Source organism: Camelina sativa, chromosome 5 (genome assembly GCF_030686135.1).
Source record: "Camelina sativa cultivar CO46 ecotype springtype chromosome 5, ASM3068613v1".
NCBI lineage: Eukaryota > Viridiplantae > Streptophyta > Magnoliopsida > Brassicales > Brassicaceae > Camelina > Camelina sativa.
This window is the reverse complement of record NC_141884.1, coordinates 6,847,885-6,873,013: the sequence shown is the minus strand read 5'-3', so window position 1 is coordinate 6,873,013 and position 25,129 is coordinate 6,847,885. Positions and strand designations below refer to the sequence as shown.

At 36.6% G+C, this 25,129-nt stretch overlaps 5 protein-coding genes, 1 long non-coding RNA gene and 1 pseudogene across 10 annotated transcripts; 2 read left to right on the top strand and 5 right to left on the bottom strand.

Annotated features, from left to right (window-relative positions):
* Nucleotides 1–1,265: 1,265 nt before the first annotated feature.
* LOC104785946 (protein WVD2-like 4) lies at nucleotides 1,266–4,721 on the bottom strand. The gene is made up of 10 exons (XM_010511243.3): nucleotides 4,250–4,721; nucleotides 3,516–3,821; nucleotides 3,105–3,410; nucleotides 2,969–3,015; nucleotides 2,776–2,856; nucleotides 2,572–2,652; nucleotides 2,395–2,485; nucleotides 2,233–2,304; nucleotides 2,035–2,142; nucleotides 1,266–1,940 (listed from the first exon to the last, which is right to left on the bottom strand). The coding sequence occupies exons 2-10, from the start codon at nucleotides 3,684–3,686 to the stop codon at nucleotides 1,599–1,601; spliced, it is 1,299 nt and encodes a 432-aa protein (XP_010509545.1). The 5' UTR covers nucleotides 3,687–3,821; nucleotides 4,250–4,721; the 3' UTR covers nucleotides 1,266–1,598.
* Nucleotides 4,722–5,102: 381 nt separating this feature from the next.
* On the bottom strand, nucleotides 5,103–8,399 carry LOC104785943 (calcium-dependent protein kinase 25-like). 2 transcript variants are annotated; one of them, XM_010511239.3, is made up of 7 exons: nucleotides 6,801–8,399; nucleotides 6,556–6,699; nucleotides 6,320–6,472; nucleotides 6,125–6,240; nucleotides 5,865–6,035; nucleotides 5,583–5,772; nucleotides 5,103–5,457 (listed from the first exon to the last, which is right to left on the bottom strand). In XM_010511239.3, exons 1-6 carry the CDS (start codon nucleotides 7,684–7,686, stop codon nucleotides 5,653–5,655), a joined length of 1,590 nt encoding a protein of 529 aa, XP_010509541.1. In that variant the 5' UTR covers nucleotides 7,687–8,399; the 3' UTR covers nucleotides 5,103–5,457; nucleotides 5,583–5,652. The 2 variants fall into 2 exon arrangements, with proteins under 2 accessions (XP_010509541.1, XP_087369367.1); XM_087513241.1 differs by having other exon boundaries at nucleotides 5,195–5,457; nucleotides 6,556–6,696; nucleotides 6,801–7,831.
* Nucleotides 5,979–6,795, top strand: LOC147943326 (uncharacterized). The gene is made up of 2 exons (XR_015598452.1): nucleotides 5,979–6,118; nucleotides 6,398–6,795. It is a non-coding gene; the product is annotated as an uncharacterized LOC147943326 (long non-coding RNA).
* Nucleotides 8,400–8,570: 171 nt separating the features above from the next.
* LOC104785942 (fra a 1-associated protein-like) lies at nucleotides 8,571–9,801 on the bottom strand. Its single transcript, XM_010511238.3, has 2 exons — nucleotides 9,454–9,801; nucleotides 8,571–9,121 (listed from the first exon to the last, which is right to left on the bottom strand). Exons 1-2 carry the CDS (start codon nucleotides 9,660–9,662, stop codon nucleotides 8,749–8,751), a joined length of 582 nt encoding a protein of 193 aa, XP_010509540.1. The 5' UTR covers nucleotides 9,663–9,801; the 3' UTR covers nucleotides 8,571–8,748.
* An 806-nt stretch (nucleotides 9,802–10,607) lies between these two features.
* On the bottom strand, nucleotides 10,608–11,394 carry LOC104785941 (RING-H2 finger protein ATL70 pseudogene; annotated as a pseudogene).
* Nucleotides 11,395–13,094: 1,700 nt separating this feature from the next.
* On the top strand, nucleotides 13,095–18,559 carry LOC104785940 (DExH-box ATP-dependent RNA helicase DExH1). 4 transcript variants are annotated; one of them, XM_087513237.1, is made up of 16 exons: nucleotides 13,095–13,633; nucleotides 13,791–13,936; nucleotides 14,136–14,235; nucleotides 14,317–14,535; nucleotides 14,626–14,721; nucleotides 14,844–15,119; nucleotides 15,233–15,436; nucleotides 15,512–15,670; nucleotides 16,036–16,128; nucleotides 16,252–16,466; nucleotides 16,547–16,706; nucleotides 16,824–17,097; nucleotides 17,187–17,379; nucleotides 17,481–17,664; nucleotides 17,763–18,131; nucleotides 18,221–18,559. In XM_087513237.1, exons 1-16 carry the CDS (start codon nucleotides 13,337–13,339, stop codon nucleotides 18,350–18,352), a joined length of 3,117 nt encoding a protein of 1,038 aa, XP_087369363.1. In that variant the 5' UTR covers nucleotides 13,095–13,336; the 3' UTR covers nucleotides 18,353–18,559. The 4 variants fall into 4 exon arrangements, with proteins under 4 accessions (XP_087369363.1, XP_087369364.1, XP_087369365.1 ...); XM_087513238.1 differs by having other exon boundaries at nucleotides 13,139–13,633; nucleotides 16,039–16,128; XM_087513239.1 differs by having other exon boundaries at nucleotides 13,170–13,633; nucleotides 14,132–14,235.
* Nucleotides 18,560–21,926: 3,367 nt separating this feature from the next.
* LOC104785939 (E3 ubiquitin-protein ligase PUB23) lies at nucleotides 21,927–23,609 on the bottom strand. Its single transcript, XM_010511231.3, has one exon. It carries the CDS (start codon nucleotides 23,441–23,443, stop codon nucleotides 22,193–22,195), a length of 1,251 nt encoding a protein of 416 aa, XP_010509533.1. The 5' UTR covers nucleotides 23,444–23,609; the 3' UTR covers nucleotides 21,927–22,192.
* Nucleotides 23,610–25,129: the final 1,520 nt, after the last annotated feature.

Genomic DNA, 25,129 nt, shown 5'->3' with positions numbered 1-25,129 from the left:
AAAATCTGTATATATTATTATAAAATTAAAAAAATTTAAACCGCTCTTTAATAAACCCAAACCGACATATATAAAATCTAAACTCTAGCCATCTCATTTGTGAACCCAAACTGATATATAATTTTGTTCTACTTGTAAAATCTAAACCCTAACCATCTCATTTGTGAACCCAAACCGACATATAATTTTGTTCTAATCGTGAAATCTAAACCCTAACATCTCATTTGTGAACCCAAACCGACATATAATTTTGTTCTACTTGTAAAATCTAAACCCTAACCATCTCATTTGTACCCAAACCGACATATAATTTCATTCTAATTGTAAAATCTAAACCTTAACCACCTCATTTGTAAACTCAAACCGACATATAATTTCGTTTTAGTTGTAAAATTTAAACCCTAACCACTTCATTTGTAAACTCAAACCGACATATAATTTTATTCTAATTTTAAAAATCTAAATCAAGCCAATATTTAAATTTCCTTAATTAAAAGTATACATAATTTGTTTCCTTAATTTGATTTGCTTTTTAATTTAATTTTGATTTATTTTTTAAATGAAATATTAGATGGAAGATTCTGATTGGCTGAGAGAAGAGGAGGTGAATGGAGAACCTAAGTATTTTTCTATATCTCTACCTAATACTTAATTCAAAAATGATTCTCCTTTCATTATTATTTTATTTTATATTTAAATTATTTTGAATTATTTTATAATCAATTTACTTAATAAAATTTGTGATTTTTTTTGCAATTGGACGTGATTCAAATTTTTCTAAACAGACATATATTATTCAATCGATAAATAAATAAATGTGTATACGATGTTTTACATCGCTTGAAAAGATAAGACAATTGTTAAGAATCATAATATATAAAAAACTAAAATGATCCCTAGTATGGATGCAATATCGGAAACCACACATAAGAACATTTGTTAATAGAAATTCTTAACCTCACATCGTTTCGTTTTCAGAGATTTATAAACTAATATACCTATATACTTATTCTTTAACATTTTGAACATTAGATCTTGTATGGTTATGGTTATGGTTATGGTAATGGTATGTTAAGAATCAAAATCTTAGGAGTGAGTACTAATATTAACTCTTGTTCATTTTTTTGGGTTCAGATTTAAGTTTGCAAAATGTAGTTCATAGATTTGAAGCATAATCTCATCTCCACCACAAACATATATGTTCCTACCAAATACGGAATAGCCCACAATGATATTCGTACCTGACCTTTGGTAAACATCAGCTGTAAATAAAAAGACCCCACAAGCCTCTCCATTGAAGCTTTGCCATTAATATTTGCACAACCCACCACTGTTGTACTCTTCAAATTCACACATATCACATCCTCATGATATATGTATTACATGTTTAAGTGTGACACATTAGACCATCTTCATTATGAAGCAATGGAGGCTTAATTTCCCAAAAAAATAAACTGAAGGAATGAAGTAAACTCTTAAAGTAAGAAAAAAAAAAAAAAAAACTCGACGCAACAACTCTATTCACATTAATGCTTTAAGAAAAAAAGAAGAAGCAGACATTAGATATCGCTGCCAAACGCTCTCTTTTGCTTCACTGATCAACCTCCCACTGCAACCTCGCTTGTCATAATCTCGGCCTTCACTTGGACGTTGTTGGAGTTCGGTTTCTTCTCTTCTGGTTCTGCAGCCACAGCAGTAGCCTTCTCTTCATCTCCTCTCTTCTCTGCTTCTTCTTTCTTCCCTTCCTTTTTCTTTTCTTTAGCCTTCACTGTCTTCTCTTGAGTTTCAAGCTTTGGCTGAGATTTTGTTATGGGTTTCTTCAGTGTAGATGATGATGAGTCTTTTGGTTTTGTCACACGAGGAGCAGCTACAACTCCTGTTGCATCGCTGCTACTCTTCCTGCGTCCTAGCTTAGGAGATTTAGGACGAGTAGTTGGTATCTGCAACAACAATTCATGGCCAACACATCCATATAAGAAAAACAGTTACAGGACAAGTTTGATCACATAGGAACTGAAGAGCAAAGAAGCAAACCTTCTTCCATTCAACCTTAGGTGGAGGTTCTTTGTAGAAACTAGGCATAGGACCAGCCTTGAATGTCAAACTCTTCCTCAACCTCTTGATCTCTTCTTCCTGACTCTCCTAAACAAACAGAATCCATTTGACCAAACAAATGAAAACGTCAGATCACAAACAGTTTCTTCCATAATAAAAGACTCCTCAAAAGTTAACCTGTGATTTCGCCTGCAAATTGGTCTTCTCCACTTCCTTTGCTTGGATCTTCTCTTCTAGTTTCATATAAAACTGAAAAGTAAACCAGAAAAAGTCAGGACAGAACTAAAAAACCTGAAAATGAAAAAGTTGTAAGCATAGAGAGTGAGCATAAGCAGTAACCTCCTTCCGTTTCTCAGCTCGTTCCTCCAACCTGAACGAGAATCCAGATGCTGACCCAACGCTGCTTCTCCGCCCACGAGGTGTAGAAGTTCTGTTAAACATATATAACATTATAAATATATATAGAGATACATATGTCACTAATGAACAAAGGAACTACACGAAGAAAGTGCATACGAAGTGGTAGTTGAACGTGTGTCATCATCATCCTTGCTTGTCATTTCAGCTTTCGGCGATTTGGATACTTTATCAGCAACCCTGTAAAATTAATAGATGCATACACACATATGTTTTACTTACTTCCTCAAATGTACTGCCACATTCCTACATTTGAAACTACTGGAAACATGTATGCTAAAACAAGGTAAAGAACAAACTTACACATCAGTGGTTGTTCCGGCCTCCTCGTTATCCTTGCCTGCCGTTTCAGCTTTGATGGATTTTGAACCTTCATCTCCCAATCTGCAATTGATGCGGGAGAACAGTTTAGTTGCTTATTCAGATCATCACTTTCAGACAGTAGCTTAGTTGGCTTATATCATTCCACAATTACGTATTTTATATAAGCACTTACTTGGAAGTAGGGCCTTGAGCTGCAACCTTAGAAATGGATTTCACAGGCTGACACAGCACAGAAAAAAAAATGATTAATTAAGAACAGGAAAACTTCAAACGACTAACAATACTGATTGCGTTTTAAAAACAAGTACCATAGTTTGCTTTTTGAGGGGAGCAGATACTAAACTGGTGCGCTTAGTGGAAACACTACTGCTTGAAGATGGAGTGGCCTTTGGTTTGGATCCACTTGCAACGACGGGTTTAAGACTAGGCTTTGATGTTGTTGCATCAATGCTCTTTCTAGTAATATCAGCATGAGGTCCTTTAGTAGGAAATGAAGAACTCTGAGAAAGGAATCTGGGGCTCCGAGAAAAGGTCCCTGACTTTCTCTTAACAGTTTTGTTATCCTTAGGTGTTTTACTCTTCACTGAAGTAGCAGGCTCAGGGAGGTCAGCTTCCTGCAGAGAGAATGACACAGAGGTGAGTATGTTAGACTAACAAAGCAAGGTTCAAAACTTGAGTCCAAGTCTTGTAAGAAGAGCATTATACGGTATAATTTATACCTTAACCAACTTAGAAGCTTCATCTTTTGGAACATTCTCATTGTTATCATCAGTTGTCACAGTAGATAAGTCAAGACTCTCAGGTCTGTTCATATCATTGGAATTATCAACATGAACATTCTCTTCTCCTTTCTTTGATTCCGCAACAACACTCAAATCCTCAGACGCCATTCAGTTCAAAAAAACTTCCAAATCCACACAAAGATGATGAAATATTCGAACTTTAAGCGCAGATCCAAATCCCTTAAATCAAACTAAAAATGGAGCTTCTTGTCTTGAGTAGCCACCCATTGTTCCATCTAATGACTAAACATTGTAACATAGCAATGCTAAAGTCAAGAATCATTGAAAAATTAAAAAAAAATCTTTTGTACCAATCAAAGTCTCATTCTTTTGTTTTGTATACACTTTGTTGATTGATTAAAAGCATACTACTCATCACACCTAATCTAAAATCTTGCTTTGAAGCGGTAAAATCACAAAATTCACAACTATTATTATGAATGATCACCCAAGTTCATAAAAAAAAAAAAACAGACCAAACCCATTAAACGTTAAAACCGAAAGCTTTGATTTTTTGAAAAGAGATTGAACCAAAACCAAAGTTCATCCTATGTTTTCAAGACAGCTAAAAGAAACCCACGAGTGTAGTAAATCAAAAAGTCTGAAACAAGAAGAAGAAGATTCACACAAAAGTTGTATAACTAAGACAAAAGTGAATGAAATAAAAGTACCTTATCAGTGGATGGATTAAGAAAGACCAAAGCGTATATCCTACTAAAAAAGGGCTTCGGGTATGGCTTGAAAGCAAGAAAACACACTTAGCCAAAGGAGAAAGAGAGAAGAAAAAAAGCGAAGAAGAAGAAGAGATGTATGATGATGATGTATCTCTTTCTCTCTGTCTGTGTGTGTGTGTGTGTGGGAATGAGCAAAAAAGATGGGGGCTTTTTCAACGTCAAAGGAGAGATGATGTAGACAAAAAAAACGATGACCAAATTACGAAAACGCCCCTCTCTTTTTTTTTGTTAGGTCTTTTTGACTCTCTCACTTAATGTCTAAATCCCATTAATTTAATTATAATTATAAGACAGCCTAATTAGTAGATTTGCCTCACCCCCTATAATCACAATCACAGATTCTCAATATCACTTTTTAATAACTTTCCCATTGGTTAGGTTGCTAAAATGTATATAGTATGTTGCAATCAAATAAAGGGAAGGTCAATAATGTTGGTCAAAAAGAGTGAAGCAGGGGTAGAATAGTAAATAGACAGCAAATGATTGAGGAAAGAAGAGAGTGTTGGAGAACGTGGGGAGAGAGAGAGAGGGTCGTCGTCTCCTCCGTTACAGCGAACCCTCCCCACGACATACCCGCCGTTTATTGACCCCACTACTTCCGTCCGTTATTGCTGACGTGTCACGACCGTTCCACATGATTCGTTTTTTTTTTTTTTTTGGGGGTCCGCCAGCCGCGTGTGAGCTGTCGTCTCGACCATTTCCACGTAAGATTTTTGTGTCTGAATGAATCCTCCACCGTCAGATTCTTGTTTTGGACCCCCAAGCCAAAAAAATTTATGCGTTTCATCTCCAAAAATAGCACCCCAGACCAGAGTGTTTTCATTTCATATCTGTAATAATATTTACTCAAACATGTTGCAATCAAATCATTCAGGAATCAGGTTTCCTCCAAAATATCTTCAAATTGCACCTTAGTTTAATTTAGTGTCTCCTTTATCCCTTTCTACTACAACTTCTTCTATATACAACAAAACACATCTCTTTCATTTCCTCTCTAACCTTTTTATGAAAACATAATTAACAGCTACACATCCTTTTTTTCTTTCTTCTTTTCTGTCTTCTCCCTCATCCTTCTAGCCTCTTTTGTGTCTCTCTTCTCCTTTGTTCTGCCTCTTCCTTGCAGCCCTTTTGTAGTTTCCGATATTCTAATGTAAAAAATTATAAAGATTACATATTGTAATTGTATACACTATAGATATATTAGGAGACATGTTTAAAACTGAAGACTATGAGAAAAAAGAGAGTGATGAATGCATCACGTTTTACTTACATTCGTCATCATCAGTTTTGAGTACTCGTTACACTTCTTTAAGACAACTGTATCTTTCACGCCAACTTCACTACACTTTTTCTGATGAATCTAAATGGTCCTTTGTTTCTTCGTCATGTGATTGTTTCAGTCTTACAATCGCCTTTATGAATTCCTCGTAGTCCACTGTGTCTTCCAAGTCCACATCCGTCTTAAAAAAAGATCCGAATAATGTAAGAATATACTATGAAACAAACTTATACTCACTGAATATATATTGAGACAGTACTAGTGTATACTTACTGGCATTTGCATAAGACTATTGATGTCAGAGTTGTCAAGATTTGTGTTAAATCTCTCAAGACAGCTTTTGAGTTCTTTGCAAGTTACTCTCCCGCTCTTCTCACTGTCTATAGTCTTGAATCTTTCTCTAAGCTCATGAATCTCTTCTTCGGAAAGCCGTTCTGCAATCACCTGCCAAGTGAAACACTAATGATCAGAGATGCTCTCATCAACACCATCTAAGGAACACAAATCCAAAGCTTTTATTGTATAAGGTATACCCCTAAAGCCATCTTCTTGAGTTTGTCTGTTGCTGAAAACTTCCTCAAGCGACTCAACACAGTTGTGTCAAGTGGTGTATCTGGTGCAGTTCCTTCATCCCTAATCCACGGATGGCCTGATAAAAAAGAAACAAGACTAAGTTCCTTATATCTGCTCATCAAGTTATGGAGTTTCTTCATTCTATAGGGACTTACACAAGACTTGTTGAGCAGTGAGTCTTTTTTTGGGGTTTCTTTCAAGCATCTTTCTAATCAAATCTTTTGCGCTATCAGAAACTTGTGGCCAAGGCTCTGATGACAAATCAAGCTCACCCTCTAGAACCTCATTGAAGATTTCTTCTTCCGTTTCTGCTTAGAGCAACAAACATACATGTCAACACCTCCAAATACACACACATAAAGGTTGTAATCAAAGTAGCAAGCAATCTTACCTCCCCAAAAAGGAGCTGAACCAGACAGCAGCACGTAAATCATCACACCCGCGCTCCATATATCTGCTTCTGGACCGTAATCCTTGTTCAGAACTTCAGGCGCAATGTAGTATGGACTCCCAACCACATCCGTAAAGTTTTCTCCTTTAAACAACAATATAAATCTCAGCAGAACATCTATCTATCTATATTTATATATATATATATGAGAAGAAAACAAAAGCTCTGTTTTGTAAGAAACATACCAGGCTTGAGGAACATGGATAACCCGAAATCAATAGCCTTAAGAGGCGAATCCTCGTGATCATTGACAAAGAGAAAGTTCTCAGGTTTAAGATCTCTGTGCATCACACCTAAAGAATGACAAGTTTGAACCACACCAAGTATGACTTTAGCCAAATGAGCAGCTTTCCTCTCAGAGTAATGCCCTCTTTCCACTATCCTATCAAACAGCTCACCTCCTCTGCACAGCTCCATCACCATGTGAACAGCCACAGCATCCTCATAAGCTCCTTTGATAGAGATCACGTTTGGTTGTCCCAAGAGATGTTTCATAATCTCAATCTCTCTTCTCACATCCTCCACGTCTTCTTCGTTCTCTAGCTTCCTCTTTGGGATCGACTTGCACGCGTATTCTTTCCCTGTTCCTTTCTCCACGCAGACGAAAGTCGTCCCAAACTGCCCGTGACCTAACTTGCTCCCCAAGTTATAGTATTCCTTCAAATGCCCTGTTTTGGTGTTCAACACTGAATCTGCTTGCAACCCTGCGCTCATCAGTCTCCTGACGTTGTGAGCTTGTCTTTTGCTGTTAGCACACGCGATCCCAACCGCTCGCTTTTTGTGCTCTTCTTCACTGCACTTCCTTGTCGTTTCACTCATCCTTCCTTCTTGTTCCTGACTCGTTTGCTTCAGCGCATCAGCTTTGGCCTTCTCCTCGAGTAATTTAGGGTCTCCATGAGTGTCATTAAGCTTGGGTTTATTATCATCCTTGTACATTAGCATTGGCTGAGGAGGCTTGTCTTGGAGCTGTGGCTTCACGGGATTATCCATGATGAGATCCGTGGGACGAACCCATGAATTCGATTTCGTATCAACACAATTGCTGACCATATGAACACATATATTCCCCATTTCTAAAAAACTAAATCCACAGATCAAACTCTACGCTATACAATAGTCTACAAAAGAAACGCAAAAAAAAACGCAAAAAAGAAGAAGAAAATAAAGATGAAAGAAACTCCGTTTTTCTTCCTTTTCACGCAAGAGAGAAAACCCTAAATCTGATCTCATAGAGACAAAGATCTCTCCTGTCTAACACCATAACCACTTCCTTGAACAAACACAGATATAAATCTCCCAAATGTGAATTTGGATATAAGGGAGAAAGATCTCGAGGTCGGCTCAATAATTTAATCAAAACTACCAGAAAATCCTACGAATCATCTCACACAATACACAAACAAAAAACGAAGATATAAGAATAATGAAATGGGAATTGAGAAGGAATATGATTTTGACGAAAACGAATTGGGTCTCACGTCGTGACTGAAATTTTTTTTTTGGGGGATTTATTAGGGTTTTTGGCTTTTCTTAATTAAATTAACTTTATTTTGATTCTCTCCTCTAACCAAAATCTAACATATGATGACTCTGTGTGAGGCTGTGTTAAAAGATTATTTAGTGTCTGTGTGAATACATTTCGTTAACAGTTCGGTCCTTTGATATTTCCCAAGTTGTTAAGAAATATATCTTCAACTAAATCAAAGGACCGAAATAAATGTTTTCATTCTAAATGACTCCATGCCACAAAAATGGTAACCAATCTTTCAGAAAACGTAAGGTTGGATTTCATATCTTTAATTCCACTCCATATAAATCTACTTTGACCTTTATTTAATGGAAAGTACGAATTTGTAGGCAAGATCTAATATTTATAAATGGAAGATAACTTTTTGAGACAAAAGTGATAAAGTTATATATTTTGGTTGGTATGATTAAAAAAATAAGACAAAACATAACCACCAAGATAAGTAATACTTATAGTATGATGATAGATAAAAACGTGCAAGCCGCTAACATAGTAACATTAGACCAGAATCCCCCCCTAAGCTTCTTCGAAAGTCACACATTACATTTTAAAGATTATACATGCCAAAGATAGATGAATGAAGAAGAAGCTGACGACCTTTTTTCTCAAACGTCCTTGGCCAAGCCCGAGAGATCAATCTCTCCTGAGTGTGGCCGTCTAGGGGCATTATTATGGTCACTGCGGTGCTCCTCTACCTTGGGATGGTTTTCAATGGGTATCCCTCTCCTGTTGCTTGGGTTACTATGGTCTCCCATGATATCAAATAAGCTGCTTGTCATCTCTTCAGCCGCTTCAAAGAAACTCTTCATTCCGCTAAAGAAATGGCGTTCAATGGCGTCAACATCACTGCGGAGTCCAGGGAAGTTTAGTGGATTTTTTTCCTCAAACAGATTCGGAAGAGCAGCGGATCTCTTCACCATCTGGTCTGTCACATCCTCTTCTGTGTGTTCTGTGTTGGATTGAATTACTTCAGAGGGCCTAAACCAGATACAAAAACCATGGAATAAATCAATTAAGTGATCATATTTCATAAAAGAGTGAAAAGGTACAAACCAGGCTTGAACATGTAACCATTCCAAAGCATAAACGCAACCAATCCCAATTTAGCTCCAAGTTCCAACTCAGAGCCCATGAATCAACCAACACACACACACACTCACTCATCCTGAATAAACAACTTACATCTAATTTGATATTTATTACTACGATTAATTACTTAGTCCAATAAATCAAATATCATAGCTTATGACTCTTTCTAATCCCTAAATTATTCAACTCCGAAGAGGGAGAAAAAGATGCGAAAGACTCACTTGCCAAGGCAGTGGCGGAGAACCTCCTCGGTTTTATCGCATTTCCTGACGAACTTCCCAGGCTCGACCTCCTCCGTCTTGCACTGCGATCTTACCACCGTGGTGGTGGAGCAATTGCTATCGGCGGCGGTGGAATCTCCGAGTGGTCGATCGGTGAGATCTTTGCCGGCTTTAGATGCCGATGAATCGTCGACCCAGACCCAACCCATAGCTGATGATTTCGCGATGAGATTCTTCTTCTTTGTGTGTATGGATTTTTCCTCAAGCAAAACTCGAAGCTTCCAAGATTGTGTTTTTATAGTCTTTTCCTTTTCTTTTTTTGTTCGTGAAACCGACTTACCGGCGAACCAGAGGTAAGAGTCGGCGTAACATCCTAACCAAATCAAACCAAACCAGAATTGTCAAATTTATCAATCTGAACCGGAAACGGACTTAGCCTCTTTTTTTTTTTTTTGACATTTGTTAGAATTGCAACTAAAATTTTGTGTATTTCTCAAATTGATTGTTGACTAACTACTACAGCTCAAGTATTTCTCAAATTTAATTTTTTTGTTTAATATATATGCTAATCAATTTTTGTGTTTTTGGAAATTATTTTATTTTACACATATGTATGTTAATTACTTATTAAAAAATAAGAGACAAGTTGCTAAATTATTACAATCTAAGTAACATTTAAGTTTTTATCCTTATGTTTGTGAAGCATATTATATACACTACATGCTATAATGTTTCTTTATCCTTAAGTTGATTTCTCTTGATTTATATCTTGTTTTGCGTCCTTTATAAAAGAGTCTATCTAATAGTATTACGTACGGTTGTCAACTAAGACAGATACACTGTTAAGTATCTGCGTTGTGCTTATGTATTTTAAATACGACAAAACAAGATTGCTACATTTAAGTCGTTTTTTAATAAACGATGATTGAGAAATATTGTCAGACTGATGATCAAACGCTTAATTTATTCGAGTCCATTATATTTAAGTTTTCAACTTGTTATCGACTCCTTGGTTTTCTTTGACGTCTCGATATTTATATGATCTGTTGCATAAATTTCAAGCCTCCCTCAAGACGACTTTATTTATTCTTTCTTGGTACGTAACTACGTATGTTGTAGAAATAAACTCGTTCACATTACTAAAAGAAAAAAAATAATCCAACAAAATTGTGAAATTTGAATCCATAATTCCGTTCCCCTTACAAATCCTCGGCTTCAAAGAATATATACAATCAATATAAGATCAGTTATAGTGACCAAAAACAAAATAAAAACTTTACAAGGAATTAATGAAGAGCTTAAGCCGGAGATTAGTCAGGATTTCGATATTAAGAATTTATTAGGTTTTATGAATTAAACAAAAAATTAGAGCATTCTTGTGGTGGCGACGGAGGAGGCTAAGGGAACAACCTCAGCGAGGGGAGTGGAAAGAGGAGTCGGAAGCGGCGAAGTCCGACAAACGGGACACGTGGGATTGAGCCTAAGCCAAGTGTCAATACATTTGAGGTGGAAGAGATGGTTGCAATCTGGTAGCTGCCGCAGAAGATGTTTTCCCTTGTAGTCTCCTAAACAAATGGCACAACACGAGGCCGTTGTCGAGCCTTTCGCTTCCGAGTAGAGGATCTTCGGATAGCTCTGAATGGTGTCCTCATCAAGACCGGGTACGACGTCGATGATGACATGGTGGTGATGGTGATGGATACGTGTTGAATCTTGATTGGTTCGTGAAGGTGAAGAAGAGAGCTGGTTACGTGTGCAGTAGTAGGAGGTGAGGGTGATGGTGGTGATGAGGAGGAGCACTCCTATGGAGACTCCGATTCCGTATCTGAATCCTCCGATGTTGTCTGGACCGAGGAGGCCGTTGTAGTCTGGCATCCCTGGTGGTGGCGGTGGTGATGGTTGGAAGGTGTTCATGGCTGATGCGGGTTTAATGGTTTTGTTTAATTGGTTTTGGAGGAAGAAGAGAAATAATGGAGAGGTTTGGTCAGCCATTTGATATAATGGACAATGTAAACTGAAGCATCTTGGGGTTATCAAAAGTCAACGGTGAGAGAGAGAGAGAGAGACATAGGGAGGAAATGCATGTGAATGAGGATAAGAAAGCTCTTTGTCAAAGCAAGAATGGTGTGACTTGTGGTTATAAAATAAATCCATGTATCAAAAACTTGCTAATATTGTATTAGTAATTGTATAACACATATATTGACTCATTAATTCGTTGTTTTGCTACTATGATTAAAAAGCTCCTAGATTCATTCGTATAATTTGAATTGGCATGGTTGGCTGGTTACACAAGATTTGGTTTTGTTCATTTGTGTGTGGCCAATATAACCGAGAAATGAGTTAGTCATCAATCTACATATAACCGTTAATATTAAATGCAAAACTCACATGGTGTAAGGACAACTCTGAAACCTTTACAATATTGACAAGTAATGTTATTAAGATTTGATTTAGGAATGTAAGCATGGGTCAGTGGGTAAGATCACAGAAGTTTTACGCTGGTTTAGTTTGAAGTCAACGTCTTCGTCGCTACGCATATTTAATCTTTTGTTGTTTATGTACGTCTGATTATCATCTTTATTTAGGATTATTCAAGTCCAATCACTTACTTTGTCACCTAAGCAACGTTTAGTTTCGTTCATTTGTCTTCTAAGTCGCGTATTTATTTTATTTTAACATTAGTTTCTCCGGATTCAAATCTTTGAAATTTTATGAACTTTTCAAATGGACGGAAGACTTATCTCATGGATCAAGACCATGGATCGAGACATCGAGTTTACTTTACCATCTACAAAAACCGCTATAGTTCTTTCTGCCCATTGATTATGCTAACAATATCTAATTTAACTTGGTGGTCGGCAATTACATTGGCCTCCAAGATTAATATACTTTTTTTTTTTTGACAACATGGACATTAGCATTTGTATTATAGATTGCAAATTAGCTAAAATCAAAGATAAACTATACAGATTAACTTCCTTATTAAACTTAACGGCCAAAAACAAGGAATCTTTGATAATGGAAAACAATCTGTTGGACAGTTGTTTGTAATGAATAAAAATGCGTCTCATTGCATGCTTGCATGATGTTTATTTTAATGTAAACTATGATAAAAAATATTGTAAAATACATGTACCGAATGCAGACAAAACGTATATCATACTTTTTAATGTATATAACCAGATTCATTTGGTCAAGAATGAATGCACCCCGTGAATTTTAAAGATTTTATAATTAACAACCACTCAAATTAACTATGTTAATTTAATTGACAACTGTTGCAACCAATTTTGTGTTGGAGAGTTGCTTGCTTCCCCTCTTCCCATTTTATTTTGGTGGGTAATCAAAAATTTATGGGCCTTAAGACCATTTTTTTTGGCATGGACTATAACAAAATCAATTAGTTTTCTTCCAAAAAAACTTACAAGGCATGAAGATCTGATGAGGTAGCAAAGGAAAAGAAGAAAACACTTGGTTACATTGTTAGATTTACATGCTTGTTTTGAGAGTCAATGTTACAAATAGCAAAAGAAGAGAGTAGTTGAAAATTTGGAAAGGAAGTGGCAGTGTTAAGAAGCAATGGTACAAAACATGTCTTTTGGCTGATGTTTTTTTCTAATGCTTAACAAGTGGCAGTGTTTTTTTTCTTTCTTCTATGAGATGAGTACCAAACAGCCACTTATTTAGTGGAAACTACAATTAGGTTTAAAATTGGGTAACTCATATGTGTATCTTGTACAGTATGACACTCAATGACTCAAAAAAAAAAAAAAAAAAAAAAAAAAAAAAAAAAAAAAAAAAAAAATTAACAATAGAAATTGTCAGTGCGATTGCAAACTATAAAAATATATATTTCAACAGTTAGAAGAATTGATTACGAATGCAACAAGTAGTGTCCCTCTCTTCTTGTATCTCCACGCTTCGCTTCCTTCTTCCTTCTAAACTCTCTCCGCTTCGTCCTCTCTTCCATATCGCCGCCATGCCTCCTTACGGTCCTAATTCTCAAGGTGGTCGTCGTGGCGGAGGTTTTTCCTCCGGTCGGGGCGGTGGTGCTCGTCGTGGTGGTGGACGCGGCGGTGGCGGCGGCGGTCGTGGCGGTGGTGGTGGCGGCCGTGGAGAACAGCGATGGTGGGATCCGGTCTGGAGAGCTGAGCGTCTGCGCCAGCAACAAGTTGAGGTATTATGGAATACATTGTTCCCACTCAGTTCTCGATTTTAGCTCCTCGCTTGTTTCGTCCACTAGTGGAGAATCACAGATTGAGTTAGGTTTAGTTGAAGAGATGATTAATCTTTGATTAGGAGGCTTAATTGGAATCAATTCATTTTTTTTGCAGATGGAAGTTTTTGATGAGAATGAATGGTGGAACAAGATTGAGCAATGGAAAACAGGAGGAGAACAAGAGATGTTAATTAAGCGTAATTTTAGCAGGGGAGATCAGCAAACACTTTCTGATATGGCTTATCAGCTTGGTCTTCACTTGTAAGTCCATCTTCTTTTATAACTCCTATCTTGTTTCTGTGATGGTTGTTGAGTGTTATATTATTTTACATGATTTGGCTGTTGTGTTAACATATGCTGTCTTCAAACTTGTCTATAAGCCGTGTGTTTGTTTGTAAAAGTGATTGGTTTTTGTGGTGAGAATATGTCATGGATTTGTTATTCTGTTTTGGAAAGGAAGCCATGCATACAATAAAGGGAAGGCTCTTGTAGTTAGCAAAGTTCCTTTACCAGATTATCGGGCTGATCTTGATGATCGGCATGGATCCACTCAGAAAGAGGTAATAATAAATGTGACTAGTACGGAACTTTTAAATACTAAGTGGTGGCTGCTGAAACGCTTATATACTCTTTTCTTGTAGATTACAATGTCGACAGAGACTGAGAGAAAACTTGGAAGTCTTTTGAAAACAACACAAGAATCAGGGTCTTCAAGTTCATCTACTTCAGCTGTTCATGATCAACAGGACCGTACAGCAACTCTTGGCTTGAAAAGACCTGATTCTGCTTCCAAATTGCCCGATTCTCTTGAGAAAGAAAAATTCAGTGCTGCACACAAGGAAAGGCAGGAAAAGCTTAAGGTACATATATATGTGGCTAAAGTAAACTGTATTCATTATGGTATATGTGGAATCTGGACATAACGTCTATTTATAACGGTTTTAACACAGGCAACTGAGAGTGTAAAAGCACTTCAAGCTTTCAGAGAAAAGCTACCTGCTTTTAGAATGAAAGAGGGGTTTCTTAAATCTGTTTCAGAAAATCAGGTAATCTTTTCTTCTCTGTGTCCCATCGGCTATTTTCTCCTTCTCAAATAGTATTTTCAAGATGTCTCTTTGAGCAGTGTTGATCTTGAAACTAATATCTGTGCCGTGTGTTTATTTTTCAGGTATTGGTAGTTTCAGGAGAGACCGGGTGTGGTAAAACAACTCAACTTCCTCAATTTATATTGGAGGAAGAAATATCATCCCTAAGAGGTGCTGATTGCAACATAATTTGTACACAACCTCGACGTATTTCTGCCATATCGGTTGCTTCACGTATATCTGCTGAAAGGGGTGAACCTATTGGTGAATCTGTGGGTTATCAGATTCGTCTAGAATCAAAGCGTTCTGATCAAACACGATTGCTATTTTGCACTACTGGTGTCTTACTCCGGCGGCTGGTAATATAGAACTATTCTACTACTCATCCACTCATAACATTTAGTTGAACTATGATATTTTATACTTTGTAAATTTGACATGCTAATGTGTCGAATCAATTTTTGAAATGCAGATTGAGGATCCTAATCTAACTAATGTAAGCCATTTGCTTGTGGATGAGATTCACGAGAGAGGCATGAATGAGGATTTCCTACTAATCATACTACGTGATCTCCTTCCTCGACGCCCAGATTTGCGTCTTATTCTGATGAGTGCTACGATAAACGCTGACATGTTCTCAACATATTTCGGGAACGCTCCAACGATGCATATCCCGGTATGACTAGTCATATATCCGTTTCTTGTTTATGATCTGATATGTGGGACTAATCTCTTTCTAACTTATTTCCAGGGGTTCACATTCCCTGTGGCAGAGTTATTCCTAGAAGATGTACTGGAGAAAAGTCGCTATAGTATTAAGTCGTCTGATTCAGGGAATTATCAAGGCAATTCGAGAGGTAGGAGAAGAGACTCAGAATCCAAGAAGGATGACCTGACTACTCTGTTTGAGGTATTACTATGCTTCCCAATGTTATCTGAGCTAAAAGCATAGGGTTTCATTTGAGAATATAGACTCATTGCATTCTGTTCATTAGTCTGATTAAACTAGCCTTAAAGAATTGTTTTTCTTTTGACATCACGCAAATGTAGTCATTTGGTCTCCATGTACGTGAATAGATTAAACCTCAAGACCAAAATGCTAAATCCACGTGGTAGTTTATGTTTGTAGGTTCAGTGAATAAAAGTGGCTCTATAGTAGTTAAAAGAACCGCAGCAATCTTGAACTTTCACACTTTTTACATCTTCAAATGCTGAAGCATACATGAATATGTTTTACTTTGAATGCCTTACCAAGTGGTATTTTTTTTTTTTTAGGAGATTGATATCAATGTTCACTATAAAAGTTATAGTTCAGCCACAAGACTTTCTCTCGAAGCATGGTCTGGTGCACAGATTGATGTGGATCTGGTATGAGTTTTGCTCTATATCCTCTTGGTAACTTCCTGCTGATTTAGCTAAGAAATCAGCAGGAAATTCATCATATTTTGTTGGAGATTCTCGTTATGAACTGACGTGGCAATTATGTTGTAGGTGGAGGCTACACTTGAACATATTTGCCGTCATGAAGGTGATGGGGCGATTCTTGTCTTCCTCACGGGCTGGGATGAGATTTCGAAACTGCTTGAGAAAATCAACGGGAACAGACTGCTTGGAGATTCTAGCAAGTTCTTAATTCTTCCTCTGCATGGTTCAATGCCGACGGTTAATCAACGTGAAATTTTTGACCGTCCACCTCCTAATAAGCGGTTAGCCACATGAGCTATTGATCCTCCTTTTATCTGTATGCTTTGTAACAACTTTTTGAGCGTATGATCTTCTTTTGCAGGAAAATAGTTTTGGCTACAAACATTGCCGAGAGTAGTATTACAATTGATGATGTTGTATATGTTGTGGATTGCGGTAAAGCAAAGGAAACTAGCTATGATGCTTTGAACAAGGTGGCATGTCTCTTGCCATCATGGATTTCAAAGGCTTCAGCACACCAGGTATTCAGTTAACCATTAGATCGTCTATTATTGATATAAGTACTGCGCCCAATCCATAGATATGCTTGTAAGATATTAAAACCTGCGCTTTTCTCTGGGGCTTTGGTACAAATGCAGAGACGAGGTCGTGCTGGACGTGTCCAAGCTGGAGTTTGCTACAGGTTGTATCCAAAAGTCATCTATGATTCTTTCCCACAGTATCAGTTACCAGAAATCATACGGACTCCATTGCAAGAGTTATGCCTGCATATCAAAAGTTTGCAGGTTGGATCCATAGGATCATTCTTGGCCAAGGCATTGCAGCCACCAGATGCACTTGCTGTTGAGAATGCTATTGAACTTCTCAAAACAATTGGGGCTTTAGACGACATGGAAGATCTTACACCCCTTGGTGAGCAGCAATTCATTGGTCTTGATGACTGTGCACTTTTATGTAATAGTTGTTAATATATGTTATACTCAAAACTATTTATGTTACAGGTCGGCATCTTTGCACTCTACCCGTAGACCCAAATATAGGAAAGATGCTTCTGATTGGAGCTATCTTCCAGTGCGTCAATCCTGCTTTGACAATTGCCGCTGCGCTGGCATATCGCAGCCCATTTGTCTTACCATTAAATAGGAAAGAAGAAGCTGATGATGCTAAAAGATATTTTGCTGGTGATTCCTGCAGGTATGACCTAGAGACAAATTACTTAATTTTTACCCAGTTAGTCAATCAGGTCCCTGTGTTCTGCTTCTTACACAAAAGATTGGCATTTCTGTCTTGTGCAGTGATCACATTGCTCTGCTTAAGGCATATGAGGGATATCGGGATGCAAAGCGTGGTGGAAACGAAAAAGATTTTTGTTGGCAAAACTTTCTTTCCCCTGTAACTCTAAGGATGATGGAGGATATGAGAAACCAGTTTCTTGATCTTTTATCAGATATAGGTTTCGTAGACAAATCAAGGCCAAGTGTAAGCGTCAAGAACCAGTCTTAATAATGCAATTATATTGTGGAACGCTGATAGAATCTAAAATTACTGACTTTTCACATGCACATGGTGCTTTCCAGGCATACAACCAATACAGCCAAGACATGGAGATGGTAAGCGCGGTTTTGTGTGCGGGGCTGTACCCAAATGTTGTGCAATGCAAAAGAAGAGGGAAGCGCACTGCATTCTACACTAAAGAGTTGGGTAAAGTTGATATCCACCCTGGATCTGTCAACGCAAGAGTAAATCTCTTCTCGTTGCCGTATTTGGTCTACAGCGAAAAGGTGAAGACGACAAGTGTATATATCCGAGACTCGACAAACATATCAGATTATGCACTCCTTATGTTCGGTGGCAATCTTATCCCAAGCAAAACCGGGGAAGGTATAGAGATGTTGGGAGGGTATCTCCATTTCTCTGCCTCGAAGAACGTCTTGGAACTGATACAGGTAAAGCTGGATTATCTCTGTCAAATCTCTTTTGTTCTTCATGTGTTTCTGTAATGTGAAGAGGAATAGAGGATTACATGATTGTGCAGAGATTGCGGGGAGAGGTGGACAAGCTGCTGAATAAGAAGATAGAGGATCCGAGTTTGGACATAACTGTGGAGGGAAAAGGAGTGGTTTCAGCTGTGGTGGAGTTGTTACGCAGCCGAAACATAAGGTATTAAGCAAAATACTTATGAGTCTTACCTTATTGTAGGAGGGAATAAAAACTTTGATTATTGGAAAACAAGGTCAATAGTTGGGACTCAGCTTAAATTTTTAAAAGATTATACAAGTTGTAGTTTAGAGCTGTTGATTAGTGAGGATTTACACTTAATATAGTTGTGCCTTATTTTTCTTTGACAATGAATAGTTGTGCCTTTGTAGTGTCATCTCATTTCCCATTTTTGCTATCTTTATTTGTGGTAAAAATGTTTTATGTTGAAAAGAAAATAAACATGTTATTGCTTCCTAGCAATGTGTCTCGTCTCATGCAATAGCTGGTAGAGGTCGAGTTTCGACTTGAGCGTTATTAGCTTATAGTTTCAAATGTCATATGAATGAGAAGTAAGCAGTAATACTCATGTCATCTGATCCTTATTGTCTTCTACCAGACCTTTGGCCATGAATTGATTTTAGGGAGTCGCTGAAAACTAGAAGTTATTGGCACATTTGAGAGTTGATTGAACTCTGGTTTACATTTGAGACTTGATCCGAGAAATTAAATTTTTAAACTACAATAAGAAAGACCTTCGAATTAAAATAAATCCAAACTGTAATGAGTATGAAATTGAATATCATTTTCATGGCGCTTACTATGATCCATTCGTTCGGATTTCTAAATCATATGTCCAACCAGTTTTCAAGAAAGCAGTCTAGGCTCAGCAGGCGTCTACATAACCGCCTAAACCGTTTAAAATTACATTAATTTAATTTTAATATTTATTTTTAATTTTTAACTATATATATTTAAATTATTAAGTTTTATATCTATAAACGTAATTATAAATGTTTATATGTTGTTAATATAACTTAAATAAATGTATTTTTCTTAATTTTGTATATAATTTATTTTTATTTTTATTTTTTTAACATATATTTATACATAATTTTATATATATAATGTTTTAGGTTGTAAACGCCTAAATCGCCTAAAAACCGTCTAGGCCCCGATTAGGCATTCTAGACGCTAGGCGCTGGATCACCGCCCAGATACCGCCTATCGCTTTTTTGAACATTGTGTCCAACTAATGTGTGTCATAGTCTAACTCTAGAACATTGGTTCTACTCTGACTTTCTTCTTTATCTCTTTGTTATTTGGACTGGATCCACTCATTTTCGTAGGCCCAATCTCATTCTTGTCTTATCCTTTTATTTTATCTAGGTTATTTCGTTTCGTTTTCGCAAGAATCGAATTCACTTTAAACTTGCTTGAAACTTTTATATCTGGTCAGAAATTTATGTTAGACACAGACATGCCTTGAGTTTTATCTGCGAAGTATTGATTGGTTTATAATTTACGTACACGATAATTTGAGTAATTTGTCAAACACTCTCAAAACCATAGGTTGAGTTTTTGAATACAAAGAGAGAAGAATAGTGTGAGGCAGTGAGCAGGTCAATGGTTTTAAAACATATGTCGTAGAATGGGACTTTACGTGTCTATATTACATCCTTGTATAATATTAATTTATTTTAGAATCACATGTCATTCATTCAATTTTTAAGTTTAAAACCCTACGTTGCAGTGAAATCAACTCTCTCGATCGCTCTCGGGAAATAATAGTATGATATACAACCAACGATGGAATATGAAAACGAGTCTTCTATTGCGGCGTCAAAATTGTTTGGTCCTTCACGTCCGGTCCACATCTTTATGATATATGTTTGCATTATAAATGCATGCGTACAAATACATACCGGCGCGTGTGTAATATAGATCAAAACATAAAAGCATGGCTATGTATATAAATTTGTGGAAATGTGGCTTCTTCTTATCTACCAGAATGTATTTTGCAGATACGAAAATTATGGTTCACGGGAACAGACGTTAATATAGCAATGAATTTGGTGGTCGCAGTTACTACTCCAAGTCCCACGGAAAGGAATAACGATATAGTATATGAATATTTCCAAAACTTCCACATCTAGAGACTAGAGCATTAATATAATCCATTGAAATTTAGAGCTAAAGGTATTAGTCAAGCAATTCCAACCAATAAAAAAGTTAGTATCATATAATGGTTGATCAAAGATTTATTTAATGTTAATATATATACACTACTTATTCGATTCAAAGAATCCATTTTTTTATAGAGTATAGATGTGAAGTTCCAAGATACCTTAAGTATAGTCGTTTGTTGTGATCTCATGTATTATTATAAATTAGTCTATTGAAAATGTGATGTATACTAAAATTGTTTATTGTTAATATATATATATATAGTCGGAAGAATTGCTCCTCATAAAGTTATCAGAGAATCGTTTATCGCGATCGCGTGTAGCTTCCTTTACAAAGCAAATAATATTGATCGATCTATGAATCATCATATTATAATAGAATAAAATTAGATGTTTCTTAATAGTACTGCAAAATATGGTAGTAATCATAAAATAAAATAAAAAACAATAGGAAGGTAATATTAATGGGTGAGACAACTGTTTTATTTATCAGGTCGAAGACTTTTACGTTTTATTTATTTATGAATTCTGAAACTGTCTGTGAACTGTTCATCAACAGCTATCAGTTGTGGTCCAGTCTGGACCCTCGTTTTGCACCTTTTAAACTCAACTAAGATTTTTTAGAGCTGCTCGCAATATATGACCAGTTCTCGAATTTTCTAAAGTAAAAACTGATCATCACTATTTCTTTAAAGAACAAAATTACATACACCAATTAAAAACAGTATATGGTCGTCATGCTTTTACTTATTTTAATTGTTTTACTATATTTTGTGTGAGATATGGTGGGTGATGTGGTTCTATACTGAATTGCTCCTCATTTTTCTTCTGTGTCAACTTCTTTGTTAATATTTCCTATTAGGTTGCGCATTTTTTTTTAGAATCTTTGTCTTCACTCTCGACTGCGTCGACTTGTATTCTAATTTCGCTGGTCAATGAGGATTTGAGTCATTAGATGCGACGCAAATGTGTAACAACCCGATCTCTATATTTATTTAATTTAAGAAATGTATTAATAATTTTAATATATATTGGAAGAACGAAGTTTCAACCAGATGCGATCTGAAAGAAAACAAAAAGATTTTCTTTCTTATGTTTTGTTTTTGGTAAACCATCGTATAAAAGTTGTTCTTATAACATGTACCAAGTACCAACAGTCCAACACCATGTGCCCCGATTGTTAAATACAAAGATTCTCGCAATAAAAAAACGAGGTCCGTGCATTGGATTAGTTAAGAAATTGTAACTTGTTGATCTGAATTTGGATGTTACAAAACTGATATATATATATATATATATATATATATATATATATATATATATATATATATGCATTTTCCCACTCTTAAGAAAATTATTTTTGTGTAAAACCAAAAGAAATAAAATTATTATAGACAAAAACTGATAGTACATATTAATCATTTACTCGTAAAAAAAAAGCTGATGAAAATTAAATGGCATGCTCCCTTTTATCTGGAATTTTATCTGGAATCTGATTTATTATGGAAATTAAAGGATACATAAATTAAGAAAGAAGAAAAAACGTTTTCACAATAATGAATCAGTGGGAAATGAGAATAGCTACGTAACCTGTGATTTTCATTAATATTTTTTGCAGTTTCCATATATAGAAAGAATATTTGATGAACATTTTCCTCTATTATCAACATTGTGAACATCAAAAGTATGAAAAAGAAACCTAATGAAAATTGGATTAATAATAATATGAATATTCCACTAGTCTTTTCAACAGCACCGATGAATAACTCTCATATAAGTGATTGTACTTATTGAGAATTGGACTCGTTTTTATGTCGTCTGTACGTTGTTTTCTTGGTTATCCATCAGCAGGGATATGCAAGAACCATGTTCTTTGGGAGACAAGGCGAGTCCTTCCAAACCCTAGCGTGTAACTTAAGAAGCTCCTTCGCCTTCTCTTTAGTCTTGCCCCCACAGCTTACTTGAAGCACAAGACAAAGCTTCGCTACAACCCCCAACTGTAACATCTCGTTCAGCAAAGCAGGCGTCGCGCAGAACTTTCCCACTGATAACAAAACCCTAACCGCTCTATCGCTTGCCGTCTGCGAAACCCTAAGTATCTTCTTGCAAACCACCGCTATGGCTGCTCCGTGTTTCAAGAACTCGGCTCGTCCCTCCGCACACTGACACAACAGATCAAGAACCACCATCGCCATCTCTGGACCTCTCCTATCTGATGAGAAGCTCTCGTCCATGAGAAGCTCGATTATCACAGAAATCACTCCAGCTTCCACAGCCTTGTGTCTGTTCCTTCCCCATGGACATATGTTCACCAATATATGCATCGCGGCTTTTGTCGCTTTGCGTGAGATCCGGTCGTCCAAGATCTCGACTACCTCAGTGAAAACCTCTGGCTTCAGAGTCATGATCTGCATTGGATCCGCTACTTCAAGAATGTTCTTGAGAAGCAACGTTGCATAGGCTCTTGATTCGTAGATCCCGCGCTGCATGATCTTCGTCAACGACTTTACGATATCGTTACCTTTCTTGTTGTTTAAAAGATTCTTGAGGACTGTCTCTGAGGTCTCGAGGTGGTAGAGTAAGTTGAGGCTTTCGTCGGTCAAACTCCCTAAAGATTGAAACTCATTTTCTGATTCGTTGCTTACGATGTTGGCCAAGAACTCTGGTACTCCGGCGGCCTCCAAACACCGCTTGTTGGTCGCATTCTCCGACATAATTTGACGAAGTCGTTTGAGACACTTGACCTGATTTTGATGCGAAGAGGCTGAATCTCTAATGAGCTTTTCGATCTCAGCTTTACAGATCGGTGGTCTCGGGGTAGGGATCCTCTCGACGCCGTAGGAGGCATTTAGGGTGCACCAAGATTGGATGAGACGGCGGAGAGTGTGGTTCGGGGTGAGATCGGCGTCGGTGATATCTTGTTTGGTGACCGGACACGAGTTCTTCTTGCCAGAAAAGAGCCACTTCTCGATGCTGTCTCTGTCGTAGGTTATTCCGGTAGAGACTATCACCGGATCTTTCATAATCTCTAGAGAGATGGGACAAAGGAAGAATGGAGGAATCTCGATTTCTTCATCCATTGATCCTCCGGACATATGATGTATGAAGATGCTGTGAGATTTTTTGATGAGAAACTAGATGAATATATTGACCAAAGAAGCTGAGGAACAAAACCAAAATTTATATATTTTTTCTCTTGCTACAAGTTGTAGTAGTTGAGCTTGGGAAGATGTGAATTGGTTTGAATATTAAGTTAGGAAGAAGAGAGAAAGGAGGTTGGGTTTATATATAAAGGAGATATCAAAAATTTAATTCACAATTTTTTAAAAAGTCAAAACACGGAATATACAAATACTATATTAGACACTCTTTGTAAAGCTGTCCCTATTTAACTAAAAAAAGAAAAATAACCTGCCCTGCTTTAAAAAGATTATTTAGTATTATTTTCTTAAAGATGGAACGAACGAGGAACATAGATTTGACCTTTAATTTTTCTCTGATGATGAATGACTGATGAGTTGGGTGAAGAAAAAAGAACACGTGAGACGTATGAAAAGGTTTGACTTTTCAATTAGAGATCGTAACAAACGGATAAGAAAATTAGTGATAAATATATAAAGAGAGAGAGAGAGAGCCATTGGGTCAGGTCGTGGCGGTGGTGAAGACAAGAGTGTCTTCTTTGTGTCTGTCTATTCCTATTTTTTTTATTAGCTCACATGCCATAATTGATTGATTCTTCTTCTCTCTTTTTTTACACATTTTTGCCACCCATTTTGACTTTTGATTTCCTTTTTGATGTGTCGTAAAAAAAAAAAAAAAACAGTAACTGTATACAAATTTTTAGTACGACCTTGTTTTTTTTGTTTGAGATTATATATTAGTCAATATTTGCTAACTTTGTACTAAAGGATCTTTTTGGCTTTTTAGGATATACCGATATCAAAGTGAATTGTATATTATCGTGAATTGAAAAATGGTGGAATTGGTTTATCATCCATAGTTATTGAAAAATCAGTGTTCCGACCATAATAATCATATGATTTGCCACATAATATTGTCACATATTAATGTACGATAGGATATTAGGGTTAAATTGATTTTTAGTGTCCCTTTGTTTAAACTGAATTCTCCCCTGTCTAAAAAGCCAAACAATCAAATATGTTTATATATTTTCCGTCGTCTCGCACATCACATACTAAACACGACATGATGAATAACAACATATCTAGTAATAAGAATTATTTTTCGTCCACATGCTAACACACAAATTAACAAACATTTCAATCAACATACAATCGAATCACATTATGTCACATTTATAGACAAACAGGCAATATATACTCATACTGTATGATTCGTACATCAGCTCATCTTCCTTCTTATGTTTCATGATACCAAACACTCCAGTAATAACAGTTGCTATGAGTGCAGCGTAGTTAGGCGGAGAAGAGGGGAAGTCGTGGGGTGGAATTAGGGGAAACTCAATGGACTCAGACGGCGCTCTGACTGGACGAAAATTTTGAAAGCTTTCACAATTCCACATTTCTGATGTAGCTGTCGTTAATTTCCAACACCAGTGATATTTCCGATGTAATCTCCAACACCAACAACGTAAACTCTTTAGAGCTTCGAGCACGTTTGATTCAGATGAGTATGTAAAATCTTTGAAAGAATTTGGTGAATAAATGTTTAGTAATTAATGTTAATACCTTTTTTTATTTTTAGCCTCTAGAATGTTAAATAAACAAATAGCTATATATAGTCGATAAAAAAAATCAAAT